Below are 23,191 nucleotides of genomic sequence, written 5' to 3'. Positions count from 1 at the left end.
GGAAGTTAGACTACAAAGGATAAAGAAGTGAATGAGAGGAGAGATAATGGGGGCAATGAGTGTAGAGAGGTGTTTTTTTTTAGAAGTTAGAGAAAAGGGATGGTAGGGTCTAGTGAATGCTTTTCTAAAGTTATCATATCTGAAGGTAATAGGTAAATAACCAGTAGATTAGGAGAGATTGAAGGCTGAGGGAGAGTTTGAAGATAGACCTCTTCTCTGATTTCAGAATCATCACTTTTCTACTTATTTTGTTCCTTTCTACTACTACTTAGAAAATTTGCTGTGTAAATCCAGAATCTTTTAAAATGAACTCAGGATCTTTCACTGGCCTGCCCCACTGCAAGGTGGTACTGCAAGATCTATGTTTTTTAAAAAGTCCCCATTTTGAGAACAAAGTATTTATGTTACTACTTTGGTGATTGGGATTACATGTAATTAGATGAGTACCTTGTTCAGCTGATTAATGTTATGACTAGTTTGACCTTTCTGCTGTCTGTTGGCAAAATAAATAGCATGAAAACTGCTTTTAAAATATCCTTTCATTTTATAAAGGATGATGGTTTGTTTTCTCATTTAAAAAATGTTATTGATGACTTTGTTTTTTATACCATTGCCACTTCCTGATACACCCACTCTGTCTTCCTCCCCTCGCCCATTGCCAAAACCTCCCTTGTAAGAAAAAGTTAAGCAAAACAAACAACAGTGGCTAGGATGGTATACTACTTTCTGTACCCATAATCTGCCTCACCCTGCTGAGAAGAGGGAAAGGTGTTTCATCATCATCAGTTCTTTAGCATCAAGATTGATTACACTTAATTTAACTTAATTACACTTAATTATTACATTAATTTGCCTTTTACTAACTACTGTTACACAGTTTTTACTATGATCCAAATATTAAACTTTTATAAATGTTACCATATTTTTTTAAAAAACTATTGTGACAAGAATTTTTTTGTTTTTGTTTATATTATTGTGGGCATTTTGTATATTGTTCTTCTGGTGAGGTTTTCCTCACTTTTATTAGTCCTTCATTATATTAGTTCATTTAGTCTTTTCATGTTTTGGTTTTTTTCTGAATTTCTTATATAGGACAAGTCAATTTAATCATGTTGTTGAGAAACTAGAATTGTTAATCTTCCCTTTCTTTTTTCCAGCATGCTCATGCACATTCTTCGGGATATTTCATAACTCAGGACTCTGCATTTGGAAATCTCATTCTTCCCGTTTTGCCTCGGCTGGACCCAGAATGAAGGAAACATTTGCATTGGGAAAAATAACTTTGTAAAATGAACTGCCAAAGTTACTATCATTCTGATTCACTCTGTGCTAAGAAATGACTCACATTTTTTTGTGTGAGATTTTGTATCTCATGCCTTGTTACAAGAAAGGCACTTTACATCTATGCAGGTGAAATGTACATAAATGGTGCATGTTATACACGGTCTGTAACCATTCTGTAATGCACTTCATTTATTTATGCCGATGTGCTTGACCGCTTTAAATATTTTTTTACTTTTAAGTAGGATGAAGTATACAATAAGACCAGACTAGAACATAGAAAAACTCTGTAAGGTACTTAACTTTAAGGAAATGCCATTTTTCATTCTAAACAAATAGGCTTGGCCATATAAAACATCCATTCTTCTTGGTGTTTTATCAGACTGTTATTACTGTACCCCCTAAATTCATGTTCTTGAACATACTGGTTTCCAAAATGGCCCTGAAATCTTTTATGTGGCCTCATCTCTAGTTTTCCTATTCTCACTTTTAATCCTAGAAGAGAGTAGTCTAAATTACAAACTAGTATTATACATTTTTTAGTATTTCTTAAATATGAGATTTATGTAAATGATGTTAACACATGATATTAAAAGCTACTGTGACAATAAATAACTTGGGCGTTACTCTTGAGAGTTGTACATTATACTTTTTACTAATGCTTTTGTCATAGGAACTAAATGTAAAGTTCCACTTCTAGCTTGAAACTTAATGTGCCAGTTTTACCTCTTTTTTTTCTTACTTAAAGGTAGAGATAGAAATTAGTATTAGCTATGTCTGCAGATTTTTTTTTTTTTTTGGTGAGGCAATTGGGGTTATGTGACTTGCCCAGGGTCACACAGCTAGTAAGTGTCAAATGTCTGAGGCCGGATTTGAACTCAGGTACTCCTGACTCCAGGGCTGGTGCTCTATCCACTGCACCACCCAGCTGCCCCTGTCTGCAGAATTTTGTAGAGGATTTTGAGCAAGATTTTCCTGGTAGACTCTAAATACCTTAAGAATTCAGACATCCATCATAAATCCCATATTTTATAGTAAATTGGGGCATTCAGAAAGTTCAGTAACTTATCCAAGGTCACAAACTTAAATATGACTTTCTAACTAGTTAGGGTAGTGGCCATATTTTAGAATAGAAAATGCACCAATACAAAATCAAGCTCCTTTATGTAAAGCTCTCTCTGAATTTGCTGTAGCAATACCTGAAGCCGTTCTTGAGCACCTTCTTCAGGGAATTTTCCAGTCTTGAAAGTCCAAGCAACATGTATCATTGCGTCAGATAAGAGAAATAATCTGTGGCAGTGGAAGATAGAAAAATTAAATAATGAACCTGGGTTTCCAAATTATGACCTTCGTCTTAGTCCAGGACTCTAACCAGCCACAAACATATCTGTGTAGAGATAGGAAAGGAAATAGTGGTGAGTTCTCCAATTTACTCTTTTTATTTAACATTCCATCAGTTTGTATCCTTAATATTCCAAATAATTTCAAATTAATTTAAAGGAAAATAGGTTATTATATTCCAGAAAGATCATTAGGTTATGGAAAGAGATGGCCAAATTTGGATTCAATGTATAGACCACTCACATCGTTTGGCTTTCTTCGTTCTTATATCCTTCTCAGCAAAACGTATTTTTAGAATTGGAAGGAACCTTAGAGGTCATCTGGTCTAACTAGAGGAAAACTAAGGGTCATAGAGCTTAAATGATTTGTCCATTGTCACACAATTTGGGTCCTCTGACTCTTATGTTACCTCACCCTTCTCTTATCCACCCCAGACAACCTCCTACTGAAACAAGTCCAAAGGCAATTTCAGCTATTGATGATGCACATTAGTCATGGTTAAAAAAAAAATCTGGCTTTTCATCATTATTTACCTCATATTGATATACTCTTGGTGGGGGCACTCATAGGCCCTACCCCAATGTATATAACACCAAGAGACCCACATTGGAGGAGAAGCTCATGGGAAGGTTCCATGGTGCCAGGGGCTCCTAGCCTTTGCCCTCATTCTTCTTCTCACCTGTTAGACCACACCTGAAATACCTACTTAAATGCAACCACTGTCTCACCTACTTATATATCCCCTTCTCATGTGAACATACTCATCGTGGCACCTGTCTTTTTCCTTTTAAGCACTTCACCCCCTCAAAACCACACATGTCAGTATCCTAACCACTACCTGGTGCCCCTAAATATCTCACAGAAGTGCAGTCAGATGCCTAGAGTTGTAAAATACCCTCAATGGTGGGATTTGGAGAGGAAACTTTTCCATGTAAGGAATGAGGTGACATAGTATTTTTTTTTTTTTTTTTTTTTTTTTAGTGAGGCAATTGGGGTTAAGTGACCTGCCCAGGGTCACACAGCTAGTAAAGTGTTAAGTGTCTGAGGCCGGATTTGAACTCAGGTACTCCTGACTCCAGGGCCTGTGCTCCATCCACTGCACCACCTAGCTGCCCGTGACATAGTATCTTAAGAAAAAAACATTGCCTTTTGGGTTAGGACACCCCAGTCAAGTATAGTTGACCCTGGTAAATCCTTTTAGCTCTCTGGACCTCAGTTTTTTCATGTGTAAATAAAAAGAATGATGAGATCAGTGAACTTGAGGCCAGTAAAACTGTTTTAAAAATATTTTGTTTACTTATTAAAATAGAATTACTTTCCTAAGGGGGCGCAGGGAATGGATGACAAGTATTTATTAAGTGCTTACTATGTGCTAGACAGTGTGTTAAGGGCTTTACAAATACCATCTCATTTGACCACAACAACCTTTTGTAATTTTATAATTCCTTTGCAATCCTATATATTTAATTTTATACTTTTAAACAACATTATTCTGAGAAGGGGTCAGTAGGCTTCACTAGACTGTCAAAGGAGTCCATGACACACATATTAAAAACTAAGAACCCCTGGATTTAACCTTAATGTCCTTTCTTGCTCTAAGTCATATGAAGCTTGGTAATAAATGTATTTGTCATCTCCCCAGAATCAAGCTCCAGCTTCTTTGTTAGTTTATACTTTTGTATGTAATTTTTATGCTCATTTTTATTTGTTTAATCATACTTCCTCCATTAGGTTATAGGGAATATTTCTTCTAGTTCTTTATTATATTCCTAAGTATTCTATACAGTGCTTAGTGAGTACTTATGAGACATTAGACTGGAAGACTGCTTTGTTGTTTTAGTTGCTTTCCATTCGTGTCCGACTCTTCATGACCCTTTTTGGGGCTTTCTTGGCAAAGATATTGGAGTGGTGTGCTATTTCCTTTTCCAAATCATTTGACAGATGAATGAACTGATGCAAACAGGGTTAAGTGACTTGCCCAGGGTCATACAGCTAATAAGTGTCTGAGGGCGGATTTAAACTCAGGAAAATGTCTTCAGGCCTGCCTCTCCATCCACTGTGCCACCTAGCTGCCAGGAAGACTGCTTACCAGGTTATAAAACATTTAGGAGTTACAATGTTTCTTAATAAATAACAATAATCAAACCTACAAAATTCAGCCACAACATTATAAAGAATTGAACTTTGTCATAAGAATCATAAAAGCCTTTCAAGTATAAATGTCTGTTCTTTAATACATACTCTATGTATGATTCCCTTTCTCTTGGATGTGACAATTATGATCATTAATGATTTGGCCAAATAAGTTTGTGACATTCTTTCAGAAATTTATAAAGTATTTATATATATATATATAAATACTTTATAAATAAATAATATATATTTATAAATATATATATATAAATTATATAATATTTATAAAATATATATATATTTTTTTTTTTTTTAAGTGAGGCAATTGGAGTTAAGTGACTTGCCCAGGGTCACACAGCTAGTAAGTGTTAAGTGTCTGAGGCCGGATTTGAACTCAGGTACTCCTGACTCCAGGGCCAGTGCTCTATCTACTGCGCCACCTAGCTGCCCCATAAAGTATTTATATTAAGGTCCAAAATTTGAGATAGTCTTTAGTTGCCTCCCTTTTTCATGTTCTTGGTGAGATATTAGAGCTTTTGATCTGAAAAATAACTCAGTGCATGGTTACTAGCTTAAGTCACCTAAGAGTTGTAAAACAAGGAAACAACTAGATTTTATTAAGCTTCATAAAGTTAATTGTTATTTTACAAATAAAGAATTGTGTGACTGTGGGCCCACTTCTATGTCTTTGAGGATGATGAATGTCCATTACATTCTGTGAGAGGAAAAGAGAAGACTTGAAAGTTATTTTCAAAGTTGTTTCTTTGGCCTGTCATTTATTCTTTTGAACCTGTTTTCTATGTGTGCAGACAGAAGTAGCAAGGTTGTAAATAAATTAAATGTTCTGTCTGTTGTTAAAATTTTTCGTGATTATATGTAGTTAATGTGGTTTTACAAAGATGATTTCAAGCAAAATTGACTTCAAACCAGGAAGAGACAAACAAGGTTGTATGCTATTCATAATTAGAATATATCAGAAAGGAAGGGAGTTAGGGAGAAAGGATGGATGGATGGATTTGTTAAGTGAATGCTGGAGAATACAAATACAATAAAGGAAGAGTGGGAGAGAGGAAGGAGGACAACATACAAAAGGGAGCTGAGAAGGGTGTTTTGTGGGAGGAAGGTACAAAGCACAGGAGCATGATTTTGAAGTTAGGGGCAGAGCCAAGACAGGCTGGCAGGCCCTGGACCCCTCCACAAAATGGAGGCCATAAGAGGAACTTATCAATAAGAGAAGGGGGCCATCCTGGGGGTGGATACAAAGGCACAGGAATTACAGAATGTTTCAAGGCCATCAGGCTCTAAGCACTGAGCTGGGAAGTAAATGAAGGCTGGCTGACTATCATTCAGTTTTAAAATCTATAAACCTAATAATGCTGCAATAAAATTTATAAATGAGAAGCTCACAGTCTGGTAAGAATAACCCCCAAAAAATCAGTAGCAAGAAATTTCAACATTCCATTATCAGAATAAGTCCTACAAAAAGGTAAAATATGAGAGTATTGAGTATGAAGCCAGACAACAGATACATGGGGAGAACTCGAATGGAAAAAGGGAAAAAAAATCATCTTTTTTCAAACACACATGGTATGTCGATAAAAATCATTTATTTATTTATTTTTGTTTTTGTTTTTTAACAGGGCAATGAGGGTTAAGTGACTTGCCCAGGGTCACACAGCTAGTGCCAAGTGTCTGAGGCTGGATTTGAACTCAGGTCCTCCTGAATCCAAGGCCAGCATTTTATCCACTGCGCCACCTAGCTGCCCCCGATAAAAATCATATTTAAAAGAAAGTAGAGACATATGAAAGCTCCTCATTTCCCACCTGGCTGCACTCATTTTGTACGTCTTTGACTTCTCCACCATATACTGGTACCAGGTTCTTTCTGTTTCTCTTTTTGGCTTTTTTTTTTTTTGAGTGTTATCTTGCCCCATTAGATTGCAAGTTCCTTGAGGGCAGGGAATGTCTTTTTTTTTTTTTTTAGATTTGTATCCCCAGAGCTTAGCACAGTGCCTGGTCCAGAGTAGGTGCTTATTGACTATTGATTTGACTATATAGATAAGCAAAAATTTGACACATTATATTTACTGATCATAATGCAATGAAGTAAGTAGTAAATAATGATATGCAAGCCCTCATGGAAGTTAAAATTTAAAGGAGGCAGTTATAAAAACACAAGTAGATTGTATTAAAAATAACTGCACTACAGATCATTATCTATGGGATGCTGCCGGAACAGTACTAGAAGAAACTTTGTAGTACTGAATATTTATATCAATAAAGAAGAGAGAAACTTAATAAGTTGAACCTGAACTGCCTGGAGTCAGAAAGAAGACTTGAATTCAAATCCAGATTCAGATATTTGCTAGCTGTGTGGCTTTAGGCAAGTCATTTAGTCTCTGCCTCAGTTTCCCCAACTGTAAAATGGACATAATAATAGCCCCTGTATCTCAGGATTGTTGTAAGGCTTAAATGGGATAATATTTGTAAAGCCATAGCATGGCACTTGATACATTGTCAGTGTAAAATGATAGCTGTTGTTAAAAAGAAATAATGAAGATAGTAGCTAAACTTGATATGACTAAAAACTGTTCACTTTTTTTTCTGTTTCCCCTGTACTTTGCACAGTTCAATAAGTATGCAATAAGTTGGTTGATTAGTTGATTTAAAAATCAACTGAAATAAATCTAATAATTTTTTTTAATGTACAAAGTACATAAGCAAATAGTGAATCTAAAGAAAAAAGAACAAGCCCAAATCAAAATCAGAGAAGAGAAAAGGAGAAAAAGAGAAAATGAAAAAAATCACCAGGGTAAAAGAAATCAAGGAAATTATCAGAAATTACAATTTAGAGCTATATGCTGGAAAAACTTAAAAAGAAATGGATAATGGGGTAGGTAGGTGGTACAGTGGATAGAGCACCAGCCCTGGATTCAGGAGGACCTGAGTTCAAATCCAGTCTCAGATACTTGACACTTACTAGCTGTGTGACCCTGGGCAAGTCATTTAACCCCAATTGCCTCACCCCCCCCCCAAAAAAAAGGTAATAATATAATCCTAACATTAACTAAACAGGAAGTGAATAACCTAAACAGACCAATCTCAGGAAAAATTGAACCTTTTAACTGAATTCAACAAGCAGTAAGTGCCTGCTTTGTACAAGGCACTGTAGCAGGAGTTATAGGAAAAAAGACAAAAAGAAGCCCTGCCCTCAAAGAGTTTCTATTCCACTCAAGAGCTGCCTTGCAAAAAGGTACCAGTCAAGGCCAGATATACACATGAAGTCTCCAACTTTTAAAGAACTCTCAAAATATACAAATGTAGTAAACTATTTGGTCTCCTGCCTTTCTGATCCCTTCTCCGCATGACTGCCAAAATAACCTTCTAAAGGCACCAAAGGTCAGACCTCATCACTTCCCTGCTGAAAAATCATCCGTCCTTCCTGTTGTCTTTGTAATAAAGTACAAACCCTTTAGCCTGGCATGTAAGACCCTCCACAATCTGGCTCCCACCTACCTGTCAAGCTTTCTTTCATGCATCCTTTTTCGGCCCTTCATAAACTCTGTTCCACTCATAATGGCCTACTAACTATTGTTCGGTCATTCAGTTGTGTCCAACTCTTTGTGATCCCGTGGACCATAGCATGCCAGGCCCTTCTGTCCTCCAATTTCTCTTGAAGTCTGTCCAGGTTCATGTTTGTTGTTTTCATGACACTATCTATCTCTTTTTTTGGGGGGGGGGTGTTTTTTTTTTTTCATGAGGCAATTGTAGTTTAGTGACTTGCCCAGGGTCACACAGCTAGTAAGTGTTAAGTGTCTGAGGCTGGATTTGAACTCAGGTCCTCCTGACTCCAGGGCTGGAGCCACCTAGCTGCCCCCCACTATCTATCTATCTCATCCGCTGCCATCCCCTCTTCCTTTTGCCTTCAATCTTTCCAACATCACGGTCTTTTCCAATGAGTCCTGTCTCATTATGTGGCCAAAGTTTTTGAGCCTCAGTTTCAATGACTGAACTTCCAATGATATGAATTAATTTCTTTGAGTATTGACTGATTTGATCTCCTTGCTCTCCAAGGGCCTCTCAAAAGTCTTCTCCAACACCACAATTCAGAAGTGTTGATTCTGTAGCACTCAGTTTTCATTATTAGCCATTGTTTAAACTAATTTCATCCCCTGGCTCCAAGCAATTCACCCAAATCATTTTTCCTTCATACCTGGAATTCACTTTGTCATTGTTTTCTCTTCTCAGAATCCTTAGAAGACCCAATTCAGGTTCTATCTCTTCTGGAAAGTCTCCTCTGACTCCAATCCCCCATTTATAAGTGTTTTCTTGCTCCTTACTTTTCCTTGTGACTCTATTTACTACCTTACAAATTCTATCCCCCCAATGGAATGTAAACTCTGAGGGCAAGGACTGTTTAGTTTGTGTTTCAGTGCCTTGTATTGAGTAGTTACTTCATCAATGCTGGCTGAATTGAATTGAAACTACTCAATTCCTTCTATAAGGCAAATACGAATTGATCTCTAAGACTGAGAAAATATTTCAGAATATTTTCCAATGAATGTCAAAACAATGATGTCAAATACAATACTTTGAATGGAATAGAGTAGTAAATAGAAAAAATATCCATCATGACCAAGGGGGTTTTATCAACAGAATGAAATTCTTAGGAATTATATCAATAAGATAAACAAGGACCACACAAACATGTTAGATTCAGAGAAAATATTTGACAAAATATAGCATTTATTTGTTTAACAAACATTAAAAATATATAAGAATAGAAAGATCTTTCCTTAATAAAAAGTATATATTTAAGAATAAAGTCTATATATGTTGAGGTAATAATAGATGCATTCCTAATAAAATTGGTGCAAAATAGAGCTTTTTTCCATTCCTCTTTGATATAGTCTTATTAGCAATAATGTGGGCAAGAAAAAGAAATTAAGGAATAAACACTGGCAATGAAGATGTTATGACATCTTTAATTTGTAGATAACAATCATGTAGCTCAAAAAAATCCTATCCTCATGACAACCCTGAGAAATACGTGCTATTATTATCTCCATTTTACATATTCGGAAACTGAGGCAGACAGTGGTTAAGTGACTTATCTCAGGTCACACAGCTAGTATCTTTATAGAACTCAGAGCTTTCTGATTCCAGGTCCAGTGCTTAATCTAATGTACTACCTAGCTGCCTTTTTGGGGCTTCCTTAGAACTATTGCTTTGTTCTTTTTTTAATGTCTTTAGGTACAGATTTAATTCTTTATTAATTTGTCTTCATTATTCTAAATATTGAATGCTATTAATAGGCTATAAATTTGCACAGTATATAAACTCCTTGAGGGCAGGGACTATTTTTCTTTTTTTCTCGGTGTGCCCAGCACAAATTACAGTGCCTGATACATAATAGATACTTAATAAATCCTTACTGATTGATTAAGAACTATCTTGAAAGGGAAAAGGACCCACATGTACAAAAATATTTATAGCTGCTCTTTTTGTGGTGGCAAGGAATTGGAAATTGAGGGGCTGTCCATCAATTGGGGAATGGCTGAACAAGTTGTGGTATATGAATGTAATGGAATTCTATTGTGCTGTAAGAAACGATGAGCAGGAGGAGTTCAGAGAAACCTGGAAGGACATACATGAAATGATGATGAGTGAGATGAGCAGAACCAGAAGAACATTGTACACAGTATCATCAACATTATGTGTTGATCAACTGTGATAGACTAGATTCTTCTCACCAATACAATGGTACAAGAAAGTTCCAAAGGACTCATGATGGAAAAGGCTCTCCAAATCCAGAAAATGAAAAGAACTGTGGAATATGGATGCTGATTGAACCATACCATTTCTTTTGTTTTTGGTGCTGTTGTTTTTCTTTTTTTGAGGTTTGTCCTTTTTGCTCTGATTCTTCTATTATAACATGACTAATGCAGAAATATGTTTAATGTTTTATATATATATATATATATATATATATATATATATATAAAACCTATATCAGATTACCTGCTGTTGGCGGGGGGGGGGGGCAGGGAGGGAGGAAGAAAAATTTGAAATTGAAAATCTTATAAAAACAAATGTTGAAAACTAAAAGAAAAAAAGAACCATCTTGGCTGTACCATCCATAAAATCAAGTATTCCAAGATCCAAGGTTTCATCAATGTGGCTCTTCTGCCAATGCAAGCATAATCCTTTTAGAACTGGTAGTTGGTTTTAAAGAATATCTATGGTGGAAAATTTTATCATCCTATATATAACTTAGTGATGAAACTTTCCAAACTTAAGTAGACTGCTCCTTGGACAACTGACAGTTTATTACTTGCCTAGTTTCAAAGAACTCTGTATCTTGCTACCACCATGCAGTATGTATCAGCCATGACAGTATGTAGTTCCATTCTTATGGTTTATAGGAATCCTTTTAACTGGTTATTTTTCCCCAATAAATTATTTAAGTTCTTCTTGATTTTCTTATAGGACATATTCTCTGTTGGGATACAGTCCTAGGACCTCAGAAAGAATATTTCTACAGAGGCTGCTAAGTGACATAGTCAATACAGTGCTAGACCCAGAATCAGGAAGACCTAAGTTCAAATCCTGATTCAGGCACTTACTTACTAGCTATGTGAGCCTGGTCAAGTCATCTAACCTGCTTCCTGAACTATAAAATTAGGATAATAATATCACCTACCTCCTAAGGTTTTTGTGAGGATGAAATGAGATGATATTTATAAAGTTCTTTGCAAACCTTAAAACACTATACAAATGCTAATTATCACCACCACCACCAACATCATCATCACTTTTTGTTCCTCTTTTGTTTTGAAGACATCATGAGGTGATGTCTTGCAAGTGGATTGGATATAAGTAATGCAGAGTGGCACAAAGTTGTCACCCTCACTCTCTCTTCCAGAGTCATCGAAGTCCATTGGCAAGACAAAAGTCAGGACAACTGATGATGGCCAGAGGTGACCTTGGTGTCTACCCTATCTGATTGAGCTCTAAGTGCTCCACAGCATCTTCTTCAGCCATGTTCACTGGTGTTAGAATAAGTTGTTCTCATCTGTCTATTCCACCAGGGAGAAGTCTTCACCTGCTTGGGGTAGGCATCCTCCTAACTTACCCATGGGTCAGAGGCCTGTAGGTTACCCTCAACCTGGTTTAGCCTATCTGCCAAGATAGGTTACCAGGGTGTGTCTGCTGTGCATGCTACAAATTTTTGAAGCCACAGGTGAGTTGGTTGAAAGGTAGACACTAAAGGTGGATAAGCAGCCCTAAAAAAAGGCTCAGTGAGCCCTCACACCAGAGGTGCTAGTCCTCCTTGAACACCCTGTACATCTCATCATCACCACTACTACAGGACATGACAATATAAGGGCATTTTTCTTTTGTTTCACGGCAGGATTGACTTGACTTGTGAAAGTGGCATGAGATGCAGGGGTGATGGTTGAAATCTGGTAGGGAAAATTAAGGGTGATCAGGACATGACATAGCCTTTGGGTGCCTCACACTTATAATTGTCATTTAAGTTTAGAACATCTACCTTTAGGGTATTAAAATAGGAGCCCTTTTCTTTTTTTTCATAAAAATATTATTTTCCAGTTACATGTGGAAATAGTTTTCAATATTTGTTTTTATAAGATTTCTAGTTTCAAATTTTTTCTCCCTCCCTCCCCATCCCCAAGACAGAAAGCAATATGTACAATCACATTAAACATGTTTCTGCATTAGTCAGAAAATCAAAAAACAAAAACAAAAATAGAAATAGTATGGTTCAATCTGCATCTAGATTCCATAGTTCTTTTTCTTCTGGATTTGGAGAGTATTTTCCATCATGAGTCCTTTGGAACTATCTTGGACCATTGTATTGTTGAGAAGAGTCAAGTCTATCACAGTTGATCAACACTTAATGTTGTTGATACTGTGTACAATGTTCTCCTGGTTCTGCTCATCTCACTCAGCATCAGTTCATGCAAGTCCTTCCAGGTTTCTCTGAAATCCTCCTGCTCATCGTTTCTTACAGCGCAATAGTATTCTGTTACAATCATATACCACAACTTATTCAGTCATTCCCCAATTGATGGGCATCCCCTCAATTTCCAGTTCCTTGCCACCAGAAAAAAGAGCAGCTATAAATATTTTTGTACATGTGGGTCCTTTTCCCTTTTTTATGATCTCTTTGGGAAAAAGGCCTAATAGTGGTATTGCTAGGAGCCCTTTTCAGTGCTAGGGGTTACAGGAATAGATCAATTTCACCAGCCAGATTGATGCCCAAAAGAGTTTCCAGGTCCTTGGAGACAGCAGTCCTACTTTCCCACACAGCTGTGGTGCATACACATACTGACAGCTTCTGCATTGTCCCTTGGTCTCTATGTGACAACCTATATGCTGAGTTAAGCTGCTTATGTCTTACTGCCACTCAGGGGGGCAAAAAAAGAAGAGAAGAGAAAAGAAAAGAAAAGAAAAAGGAAAAAATAATGAACTTTAGAGTAGAAACAGATTCTAAACTGAAACAAGAGTTTTGCCTTGGGGGTATTGGAGCTGAGAGATGATTAAAGTGTTGCAATTTTATGCTACCTAAATCTAATGCTTCTGAATGAAAACCAGGATTTTACTAATCAGATTAAACTGTGTTTGAACTACGAACAGGAGGTCTCAATGACTATTAACAACCTAGATCTATCAGAGTTTTTCCTGTGGATGGAGATGAACCAAGCCAATGATGAGCTTGTAATAACCTTAGATATAAAGCCTGGGGTGCTAAAGCCTCAAACACAAAGCACATTAAGGCTGAGGGCCGTCTTGCAGGGTCTCACATTTCAAGAAGGTCTTTTTATCTTTGGTATTGTCCCATTAAGTATGAGAAACAAAGGGGCATGCATCACACTTGGATGTCCTTTTGGCCTCAAATAAAATATTCAAATTAACAGAATGTGTATATTTTTTACCCAATCCTATACTTTAAAGATTTTTTTTTTTAACCAATTTTGCCTTCTTTCTATGAATAAAAATTTAGGGAGACTCTAACCAGCACTTGATGTTAAATAATTTTTCCCCTGATCATTTCAAAATGCTTTTTTTTTTTCATTTTGGAATTTAATACTCATTATGTGTCTTGGAGATTTAAAATATTTTAATAATTTTTTTTACTGGGGTTTTATGCTGGGGTTTTCAAGCAGTGATGTCTGCTGTCCATTCTGAAACTTTTTCCTTAGTTGTATCTTCAAATATGGAGATAAGTTCCAACCCCACCCCCTTTTAATACTCCTTAGGATCCCAAATAATCTAATGTTTGAACTTCCAGATTTATCTTCCAAATTTATTACTTTATCCTTGCATCTTAATATTGATTTTTGAGTTCTCTAACAATCTGGGCTTGTTCTTCTATCTTATTCTCATTATTGATTTTTTTTTTGCCTGACTACATTTATTCAGCTTTTTCGTTCTCCCATTGATGTTTGCTCTTTGTTGCTCTGCATTTTTATAAGTTGTTCCTTTATCTCTTCCCTTGCCATTTTGTTGGCATAATTGAAGTCTTACTTTAGTTTCTTTAATGTATTTGTGATTAAATTAATTTTATCTACTCCTGTTTCAGTCAGCTTGGATTCTTTTTGTCCTTGAATTAGTTGGGTTCTTTTATATTGCGGAATTTCTTTATTGATTTGAAGTTTTTCTTTGACTTGTTCATTATCTTTCAGATTGGCTTCTTTCCAGCTCTGCTTTTTAGACTTTCTATGTTATCTTTATCCTTTCTTTTTTCGCTTGAGAAACAAATGACTCTGGTTTAAGATGACACTTCCTCTCTAACTGGACATTAGCCAAAGGACAGTCTGGCTTTAGGTGTGCTACCTGTTGCTCAGCCTCTTGTGGGTGGTTGTTTCAGGGACTCTGTAGACCATCCCCCATTGTTGATTACTACTCCTCCCTACTTGTTTTCTCTTTTTGAAACTTGAACAAAACAGTGAACCAGCTGTGAATTCTACTTCAATTTCCCATTCAACTCTTTCCATCCTTTAGTTGGGAGAAACCCTGCAAAGAAAATGGCTGGAATAGCATCTATAAAAATAAGCTGTTGTCAGCAACTGAAGCAACTGTCTTGTTTCTGGCTGCCTCTATATCCTTTTCCAATCCTCCTTAATTGTAAAGCCTCTGAGATTGCTGCCCATTTATATACTACAGATAAATCTTGTGTGTAAATAGTTATTTGCATGTTGTCTCCTCCATTAGAATGAGAGCCCTTAAAGAGAAGGGATGGCATTTTTGTCTATTTTTGTATCCTCAGTGCTTGGCACATAAGTGCTTAGTGATTGACCATCACAATACTTTCTATTTTAAGGAAACCGTTTTTGTGCTCACTACAATAAGATTCGTGTGATCAATCTTGACTGGTCTGAAGGGAAGGGACTCATTAGCATGAACAGATGGGAACTGAACCAGCTTTGGAGTAGCTGGTTGAGAGTTAAAGGGGGAAAGAATTATTACAATTAGGAACCTGTAAGGAAGCTACTCAGACATCTTCACCTCTTGCTTCTGTCATTTCTTTTCTTCCTTCCTTCCTTCCTTCCTTCCTTCCTTCCTTCCTTCCTTCCTTCCTTCCTTCCTTCCTTCCTTCCTTCCTTCCTTCCTTCCTTCCTTCCTTCCTTCCTTCCTTCCTTCCTTCCTTCCTTCCTTCCTTCCTTCCTTCCTTCCTTTCTTTCTTTCTTTCTTTCTTTCTTTCTTTCTTTCTTTCTTTTTTTTGCGGGGCAATTGGGGTTAAGTGACTTGCCTAGGGTCACACAACTAGCGCTTCTGTCATTTCTTCAACCCCTCCCCCCAACTTAAGTTTTCCTCAACTGTAAATGAGGGGGTTAGACTAGAGAACCTCTAACTGAGGTCTCCTTCCACCTTCCCTGGCTTCCTTTAGGCTTTAGCCAAAAGTCTTTTGGGTCTCCCTCAATACTAATTTCTCAGAGATTAACTCCAGTCTACCCTCTACACATCTTGCTTATATTCAATTGTTCGCACGTTGTTTTTTCCCTTAGATTGTGAGCTCCTCAAGGGAAGGGGATGTTTTTGCCTTCCTTTGTATCCTCAGAGCTTATCCTCATGAATGCCTGGCACATAGTAGGTGTTTAATAAAGCTTCTTGACTTGACATTAAATCCTATGATACCATGACTTTTTTAAACTTGCATAACTGAAAGAAGTGTGATTCCATTGACAGGATTAAAGGAGTCCAGAGGAAGGTAAGTTTGGGATGCACTGGTTCTGGGTAAGGTTGTAGAGTTGGGGAGGGGGCACTGAGTCAGGTTGAATTTGAGATGATGGTGAAATAAATTTAGAGTTAAAAGGGGACCTGAGTCAAGTTGAATTTGAGATGGTGGTGAAACATCCAAGTAGAAATCATCAAATTTAGTGTTAAAATTGTTCTACAGAACATTTGAATCAGTTTACAACTTTACCAAGAGTGTATTAATGTCTCATTTCCCCCATATCCCCAACAACATTTGTCATTTTTCTCTGCTGTCCTATTATCCAGTCCAATGGGTATGAAGTAGTACCCAGAATTGTTTTGACCTGAATCTCTCCAATCAAGTAGATCATCTCATTCAACCTTCTCATTCTAATGGATGAAGAAACAGGGATGGAATGTTAAAATGAATTGGTCAAGGCCACAAAACCAGGAAAAGATCCCTGGTTTTCTAGCTCCAAACCCAGTCCTGGTTCCACTCCACCACACTGCAAACGTGGGACCAAAACTGAGAAGAGGAATGAAGACTTTGGAGAGATAGAGATTTGTAGGAGTCATTCACAGTGTGAATTGCGGAAGCCGTGAGAATATCCCTTATTCTATCCGGCTACATGACAAACTTTCCCCAAATGGTTAATCTCCAAGTTTTCATATTTCTAAAATTTCACACATGCTCTATGCAAACAAATATTAGAATCCTCCTTCTTGTTTCAGGAGGCAGTGTTCTGTTCAGTCTAGTAATTCTAATACTCCATCTGAAACAAAGACTCATCTTTCTTTCTTTCTTTCTTTCTTTCTTTCTTTCTTTCTTTCTTTCTTTCTTTCTTTCTTTCTTTCTTTCTTTCTTTTGGCAGGGCAATGAGGGTTAAGTGACTTGCCCAGGGTCAAGTGTCTGAGGCTGGATTTGAACTCAGGTCCTCCTGAATCCAGGGATGGTGCTTTATCCACTGCACCACCTAGCTGCTTCACCCCCAGCCCATCTTTTTTTTTTTTTTTTTAGTGAGGCAATTGGGGTTAAGTGACTTGCCCAGGGTCACACAGCTAGTAAGTGTTAAGTGTCTGAGGCCGGATTTGAACTCAGGTACTCCCGACTCCGGGGCCGGTGCTCTATCCACTGCGCCACCTAGCTGCCCTCTGGCCCATCTTTTTAGTAACCACATTCTACCGTTGTTGTATGGCTATGAATCATGGAATCCTATGGTTACTGAAGAATTAAAACGAGTATCACTCAGAGGGCAGTGGAGGGCACACGGAGGATGTGAGCAGTTTGTAGCACATACTAAACTAGGAGCTGGGAAATAGAACCAGAGTAAACCATGACATCAAATAAATGTATAACTATGAGAGAATATAGATAGGCTGTGCAGCAACAGTGAAGGATAACCATTGGATGGTTTGTCTGCTCCACTAAAATCCTCCTGATGTCAAGGAGAGTTCCTAGCATGTTGGGTGAACATTCTTAGTCAAGTTCACCTTAGGTGAACTTATGGAGGGATATGGATAAGAATTTCATAAGATGGGCTGTGATTTGCACCATTAGAAAAAAACATTTGCATGGATACAATCACAAATCTATTTGAATAATTATAATACTGGGCATATGTATAGTGATTTATGGGTTTTGAAATACCTAAATATGTCACCTCAGGCTTTCTAAGACTCCTGGGATCTAGGTATAGTGAGTGACATACCCTCCTTATCCTACCAGTCAACCCTATCTCCTCAGAGACTTATGGTAGAAGACAATTCATGGCACAGCAGAGGGGAAAATGGAAAGAAAACCATCTTACAAAATGGAAAATTAATCTCACCTCTTCCCATGACTTTAATTATAAAGTCTACATAGACAACTCCCAAATTTGTTATCATCCGTCATAATCTCTCCCCAGAGCTTCATCAGCTTGTTGGAAATTTCCATATACACACACGCACACACACACACACACACACACACACACACACACACACACACACACATATATATATATATGTCCTGCTGGTTCCTCAAACTCAACATGTCTAAAATTGAACTCAACATCTTCCTTCTCTTCCTATCTTCCCTTCCAACTTTCCTATTTCTATGGATTGTAATTTCCCTCCTCTCAGGCAAGCTCAAAACCTCAGAACCACCTGTGACTCTTTCTACTCCTATTCCCCAATACCCCATTTCCAACCAGTTGCCCAGTGTCATTAATCCTATCTCCAAAATACTTCTCACATCAATCTTCCTAACTCATATCACCACCCTGGTTCAAAAACTCACGTTGACTTGTCCAGTCCGTTGTAAAGTATCCTAACTGGAGTACCAGTCTTTCCTTTTCCAATCCCATCTTCACACAACTGCCAGAATCTTCCTAAAGCACAGATATGAACATATTACTTCTCTACTCAAAAAACTTCACTGACCCCCTGTTGCCCATAGGAGAAAATACAAACTCCTTCGGGTGGCATTTAAGGTCCCCCACATAAGCTATGCTAGAAAACATAGTTAATAGAGTACTGGGCTTAGAGTCAAGAAGACCTGAGTTCTAATCCTACCTCAGAAACTAGCTGTGTGGCATCGGGCAAGTGATTTCACCTCCTTCAGCCCCAGTTCCTCATCTGCAAAATGGAGATAATGCTAGCATCTATTTCACAGGGTTGTTATGTGGATCAAATGAGACTACATACAAAGTGCTTTACAAACCTTAAAGTGATATATATATATATGTTCTATTATTACTGATAATTATTATACACTACTTACCTTTTGGGTCATCTGGGTGGCATAGTAGATAGAGTGCTCGGCCTGAAGACACATCTTTGTGAATTCAAATCTGGCCTCAGACACTAACTGTGTAACCCTGAGCAAGTCACAAACCCTGTTTGCCTCAGTTCCTCATGTATAAAATGAGCTGGAGAAGCAAATGGCAAACTACTCCAGTATCTTTGTCAAGAAAACCCCAAGTGGAGTCACAAAGAGTTGGACACGACTCAAATAACTGAACAACAACAACAACTTAACCTTCAGACATACTAGCCCCATGGTTCTTGAACTATGGTCTGAGGTCCTTTTTAAAAGCCCTTTTAGGGCTTTTAGGGGTCTGTGAGATAAAAATTATTTTCACAATAATCCTAAAATGACATTTGCCTTTTTCACTCTCATTCTTTCACAAGTATACAGTGGAGTTTTCCAGAGGTTACATGACTTCTTTTTTTAATGTTAAAAAAATTTTTGTTTGTCTGTCTTGTGGGGCAATGAAGATTAAGTGACTTGCCCAGGTTCACAGCTAGTAAGTGTCAAGAGGCTGGATTTGAACTCGGGTTCTTCTGAATCCATGTCTAGTGATTTATCCACTGCATTACCTAGCTACCTGGCTACATGAATTCTTAAAGATTTATCTGTAAACATGAAGATTTACTTAATGCCTCATCTATAAAATTGTACTTTTGCCTTACAAATGGATAAGACTTGCTGGGTTTGATTGTACTCATCCAGTATCAACACTAATTAGTCATCAAAGATCTTTTATGTGAATATTTGGCAACAAATACAAGTAGTATTGAAATATGACAACTTTTTAAAAAATTTTCATGATTTATCTTGGAATAACTGTCTTGACAATTGCACTAATGGTGCAAAAAAAAAACCAAACCCAAACCTGGAAGGTCAAACTGCTGGGATCTTAGCATGAATCAAGGCAGTGGCACCAAACTGAACCAGTAGTCACTATATTCTTCACCACCATACACTTGCAGAAAAAGGAATTCCAGTTTCATTTAAGAATACCTTGATAAAGCAACAAAATGATTGATTCTATTACATTTCAACCCTTGACATTAATTTTTTAAAAATATTCAGGGCAGCTAGGTGGCACAGTGGATAAAGCTCTGGATTCAGGAGGACCTGAGTTCAAATCCAGCCTCAGACACTTGACACTTACTAGCTGTGTGACCCTGGGCAAGTCACTTAACCCTCATTTCCTCAACAAAAAAAATCAGCATGACAAAATGGGAATTACATATAAAGTGCTGCCTAGGCTCCTGAGACTTTATGCCTGGGATTAGGGAATCAGTTCCCTAATCATGATGATATGACAGGAATGATCTAATCTTAGTGGGAACTTGTAGAATTACCTAAATGGAATATGGAATGCTAGCATCTCTGGGTGTGCCTGCAGAGCTACTCACACCTACCTGTTCTTCACCCCACTTTAATGAAAGAATTCATTCTCCAATGGATAAATGGTCAAACGGAATAAGCTTATATTTCCCCAAAGAATTGGAAAGATAGTCCCAAATCATTAATCATAAGAGAAAAGCAAATCAAAAGGACTCTGAGATTTCTCCTAACATCCAGAAAATCAGTAAAGATGACAAAAGATGGGACTAGTTGATGTCAGAAGTAATGTGGAAAGACTAGTACAGTAATTCTTGGTTTGTGGGGCTGTGAATTGGCCCAAGCATTCTAGAAAGTAATTTAGAAAGGGATTTTAGATGCTAAGAAAATTATTAAAATGCCATACTTTTTTTGGCAGGGCAATGAGGGTTAAGTGACTTGCCCAGGGTCACACAGCTAGTAAGTGTCAAGTGTTTGAGGCTGGATTTGAACTCAGGTACTCCTGAATCCAGGGCCGGTGCTTTATCCACTGTGCCACCTAGCTGCCCCTAAAATGCCATACTTTTTGATCCCACTACTTGGTATATACCACGACGAGGTAAAAAGTGAAAGAAATGTCCCATCCTTACCAAAATATTAATTACAGAACTTTTTGTGGCATCAAAGAACTAGAAACTAGACACTCATCAATTGGGAAATGTCTAAACAAATAGTGGCACATATACATAATGGAATATTACTGTGAAGCAATGATTATGAAGAATTCAGAAAAGCATGGGAAGACATAAGCACTGAAACAGGAAAGTAATCTATACAAACAATGACTATAACAATGTAAATAGAAAAAACAACAAACTCCCTTTGAAAAAGAAAGTTGGGGGTAGCTAGGTGGCGCAGTGGATAGAGCACCGGCCCTGGAGTCAGGAGTACCTGAGTTCAAATCCAGTCTCAGACACTTAACACTTACTAGCTGTGTGACCCTGGGCATGTCACTTAACCCCAATTGCCTCACTAAAAAACAAAAAAAAGAAAAGAAAAAAGGTTTGTAATTATAATGACCTGAAATAGAGATGAGAAAATTCACTTTCTCCTTCCATTATAGAGACAGATATGGAACATTGCACATCCTGGTCGACTTGTTTGGTAGGTTAATTAGTTTTAATAAACTTTTTTTCTTCTTTTTTTTGTCACAAGGGATGTCTCACTGGGGAGGGGAGGCAGGGAGAACATATTAGGAAAATGAAGGCAAGGTAAAAAAAAAAGTTATTTACCAAAATTAAGAATTAAAAAAAAAACATGATGATACTAATATAAATAAATAATAAAATGTAAAACACCCATGAATAGAGGGAAGGGTACCAGAAAAAAATTATAATAGGGACAGTGAATAATTCAAAACCAGCTCAACTCACCTCGAGGTCTCTTTAAGTCCACGTGATGGAGGTCGTGTGTTACAATGCTAAAAGTTCTGATTGGATTCAGAGACCCAGGTTCTAAATCCATCTTTATTGATTGCTCTCTGTGTGACCCTAACCAAGTCACTTGACCTCCTTGGGCCTTGGTTTCTTCATCTGTAAGACAGGAGGGTTGGGCTTCGAGGGCCCTTTTAGCTTTGCATCTATGTAAGGTTATATAAGGACGACAGCTGAGGCTAACCAACCTCCCCAGTTTGGAGAATGATGGCAGCAGCTGTGTATGCGTACTTTCTATTTCATTTCATTGAAATAGTTTGGTACATCAGGAGTTATCGGGTTTTATGATATATTGTTATCTCTTTATTGTGCATTTTAAAAAAATGCTATTTCAGCAATGTGGGTGGGCTCTGAGACCTAAAACATAACGGATTCCTTGTGTAAGTGCTATTAACTAGTTGTGCCACTAGATGGCACTCGTGCCTTGGAAGTAAGAACAATAACTCACATTCTATAAAATGCTTTTCTCACAATGGGTTATGCAGATCCTCATCGTTTTACTTGGGATAAATAAGAGGCTTAGAGTAGTTATGTGACTTATTCAGGTTCATTGAGCTATTAAGCGTCAGATAGGTTCATAGATTTATTTATTTATTTTTGGTGAAGCAATTGGGGTTGTGACTTGCCCAGGCTCACACAGCTAGTAAGTGTTAAGTGTCTGAGGCTGGATTTGAACTCAGGTCCTCCTGACTCCAGGACCGGTGCTCTATCCACTGTGCCACCTAGCTGCCCAGTTCGCAGATTTATAGCTGCCAAGAGGACCTCAAAGGTTGTCTAGGATAACCATTTTGTTTTATAGATGGAGATGCCACAGGTCCAAGGAGGTTAGAAGACTTGCCCAAGGTCATACAGGTAAGCGTCAAAGGCTTCGTCACCATCATCATCACCACATTTATATAGCACTTACTATGTGCCAAGCACTGTGCGTTAGAAATATTAATTGGTGTTCACAAGAAGCCTGGGAGGTAGGTGCCATCATTATTTCCATTTAACAGTTGAGATAACTGAGGCAAACAGAAGTTAAATAACTTGCCCAGAGTCAGACAGCTAGTAAGTGTCTGAGGCTGGATTTGAACTTAATTTTCTGAGTTCCCTGTGCCATGTTGCCTTCCTAATCAAGCTGAGATTTTCTGAATCTAAGGCTAGTGTTCTTCCCATCACATATCTTGCTTCTCTCACTTTAACTGCACAGTCCAGTTTCCTTTCCCAAAGGTACATGGGGAAGAGGAGGAAAACAAACATTTATTAAGCACCTACTATGTGCCAGGCTCTGTGCTAAGCACTTTAGAATTATTTTCTTATCTGAGATAAGATTTTGTGGGACAATCAGCTTTTGCAGATCTTCCCTTCCCTTCCCTTTCTTTTCTTCCTTTCCCTTCCCTTCCCTTTCTTCTCTTCCCTTCCTTTCCTTCTCTTCCCTTCCCTTTCTTCCCTTCCCTTCCTTCTCTTCCCTTCCCTTCCCTTCCTTCTCTTCCCTTCCTTCCCTCCCTCCTTCTCCTTCTCCTTCCCCCTCTCCTCTGCTCTCCTCTCCTCTCTTGTCCTTTCCTTTCCTTTCCCTTCCTATCTTATCCTTTCCATTATTCTAAAATATAAATATAATTGAACTAAATTCAGCAAACAATTA

The 23,191-nt window shown here is 37.7% G+C and overlaps 1 protein-coding gene across 5 annotated transcripts in view; it reads left to right on the top strand.

The window, feature by feature from the left end:
* Nucleotides 1-4,972, top strand: part of LOC122737043 (INTS3 and NABP interacting protein) — a 55,275-nt gene extending 50,303 nt beyond the window's left edge. For all 5 annotated transcript variants that reach the window (XM_043979465.1, XM_043979466.1, XM_043979468.1 and 2 more), the window contains one exon: nt 1,158-4,972. In XM_043979465.1, the coding sequence (XP_043835400.1) occupies nt 1,158-1,253 (96 nt within the window). In that variant the 3' untranslated portion in view covers nt 1,254-4,972. The remainder of the gene's footprint in view (nt 1-1,157) is intronic.
* The last annotated feature ends 18,219 nt before the right edge of the window (nt 4,973-23,191 follow it).

Source organism: Dromiciops gliroides, chromosome 1, assembly GCF_019393635.1.
Source record: "Dromiciops gliroides isolate mDroGli1 chromosome 1, mDroGli1.pri, whole genome shotgun sequence".
Taxonomy (NCBI): Eukaryota; Metazoa; Chordata; class Mammalia; order Microbiotheria; family Microbiotheriidae; genus Dromiciops; species Dromiciops gliroides.
The sequence above is the reverse complement of the archived record's forward strand: the minus strand, read 5'-3'. Positions and strand labels throughout refer to the sequence as shown.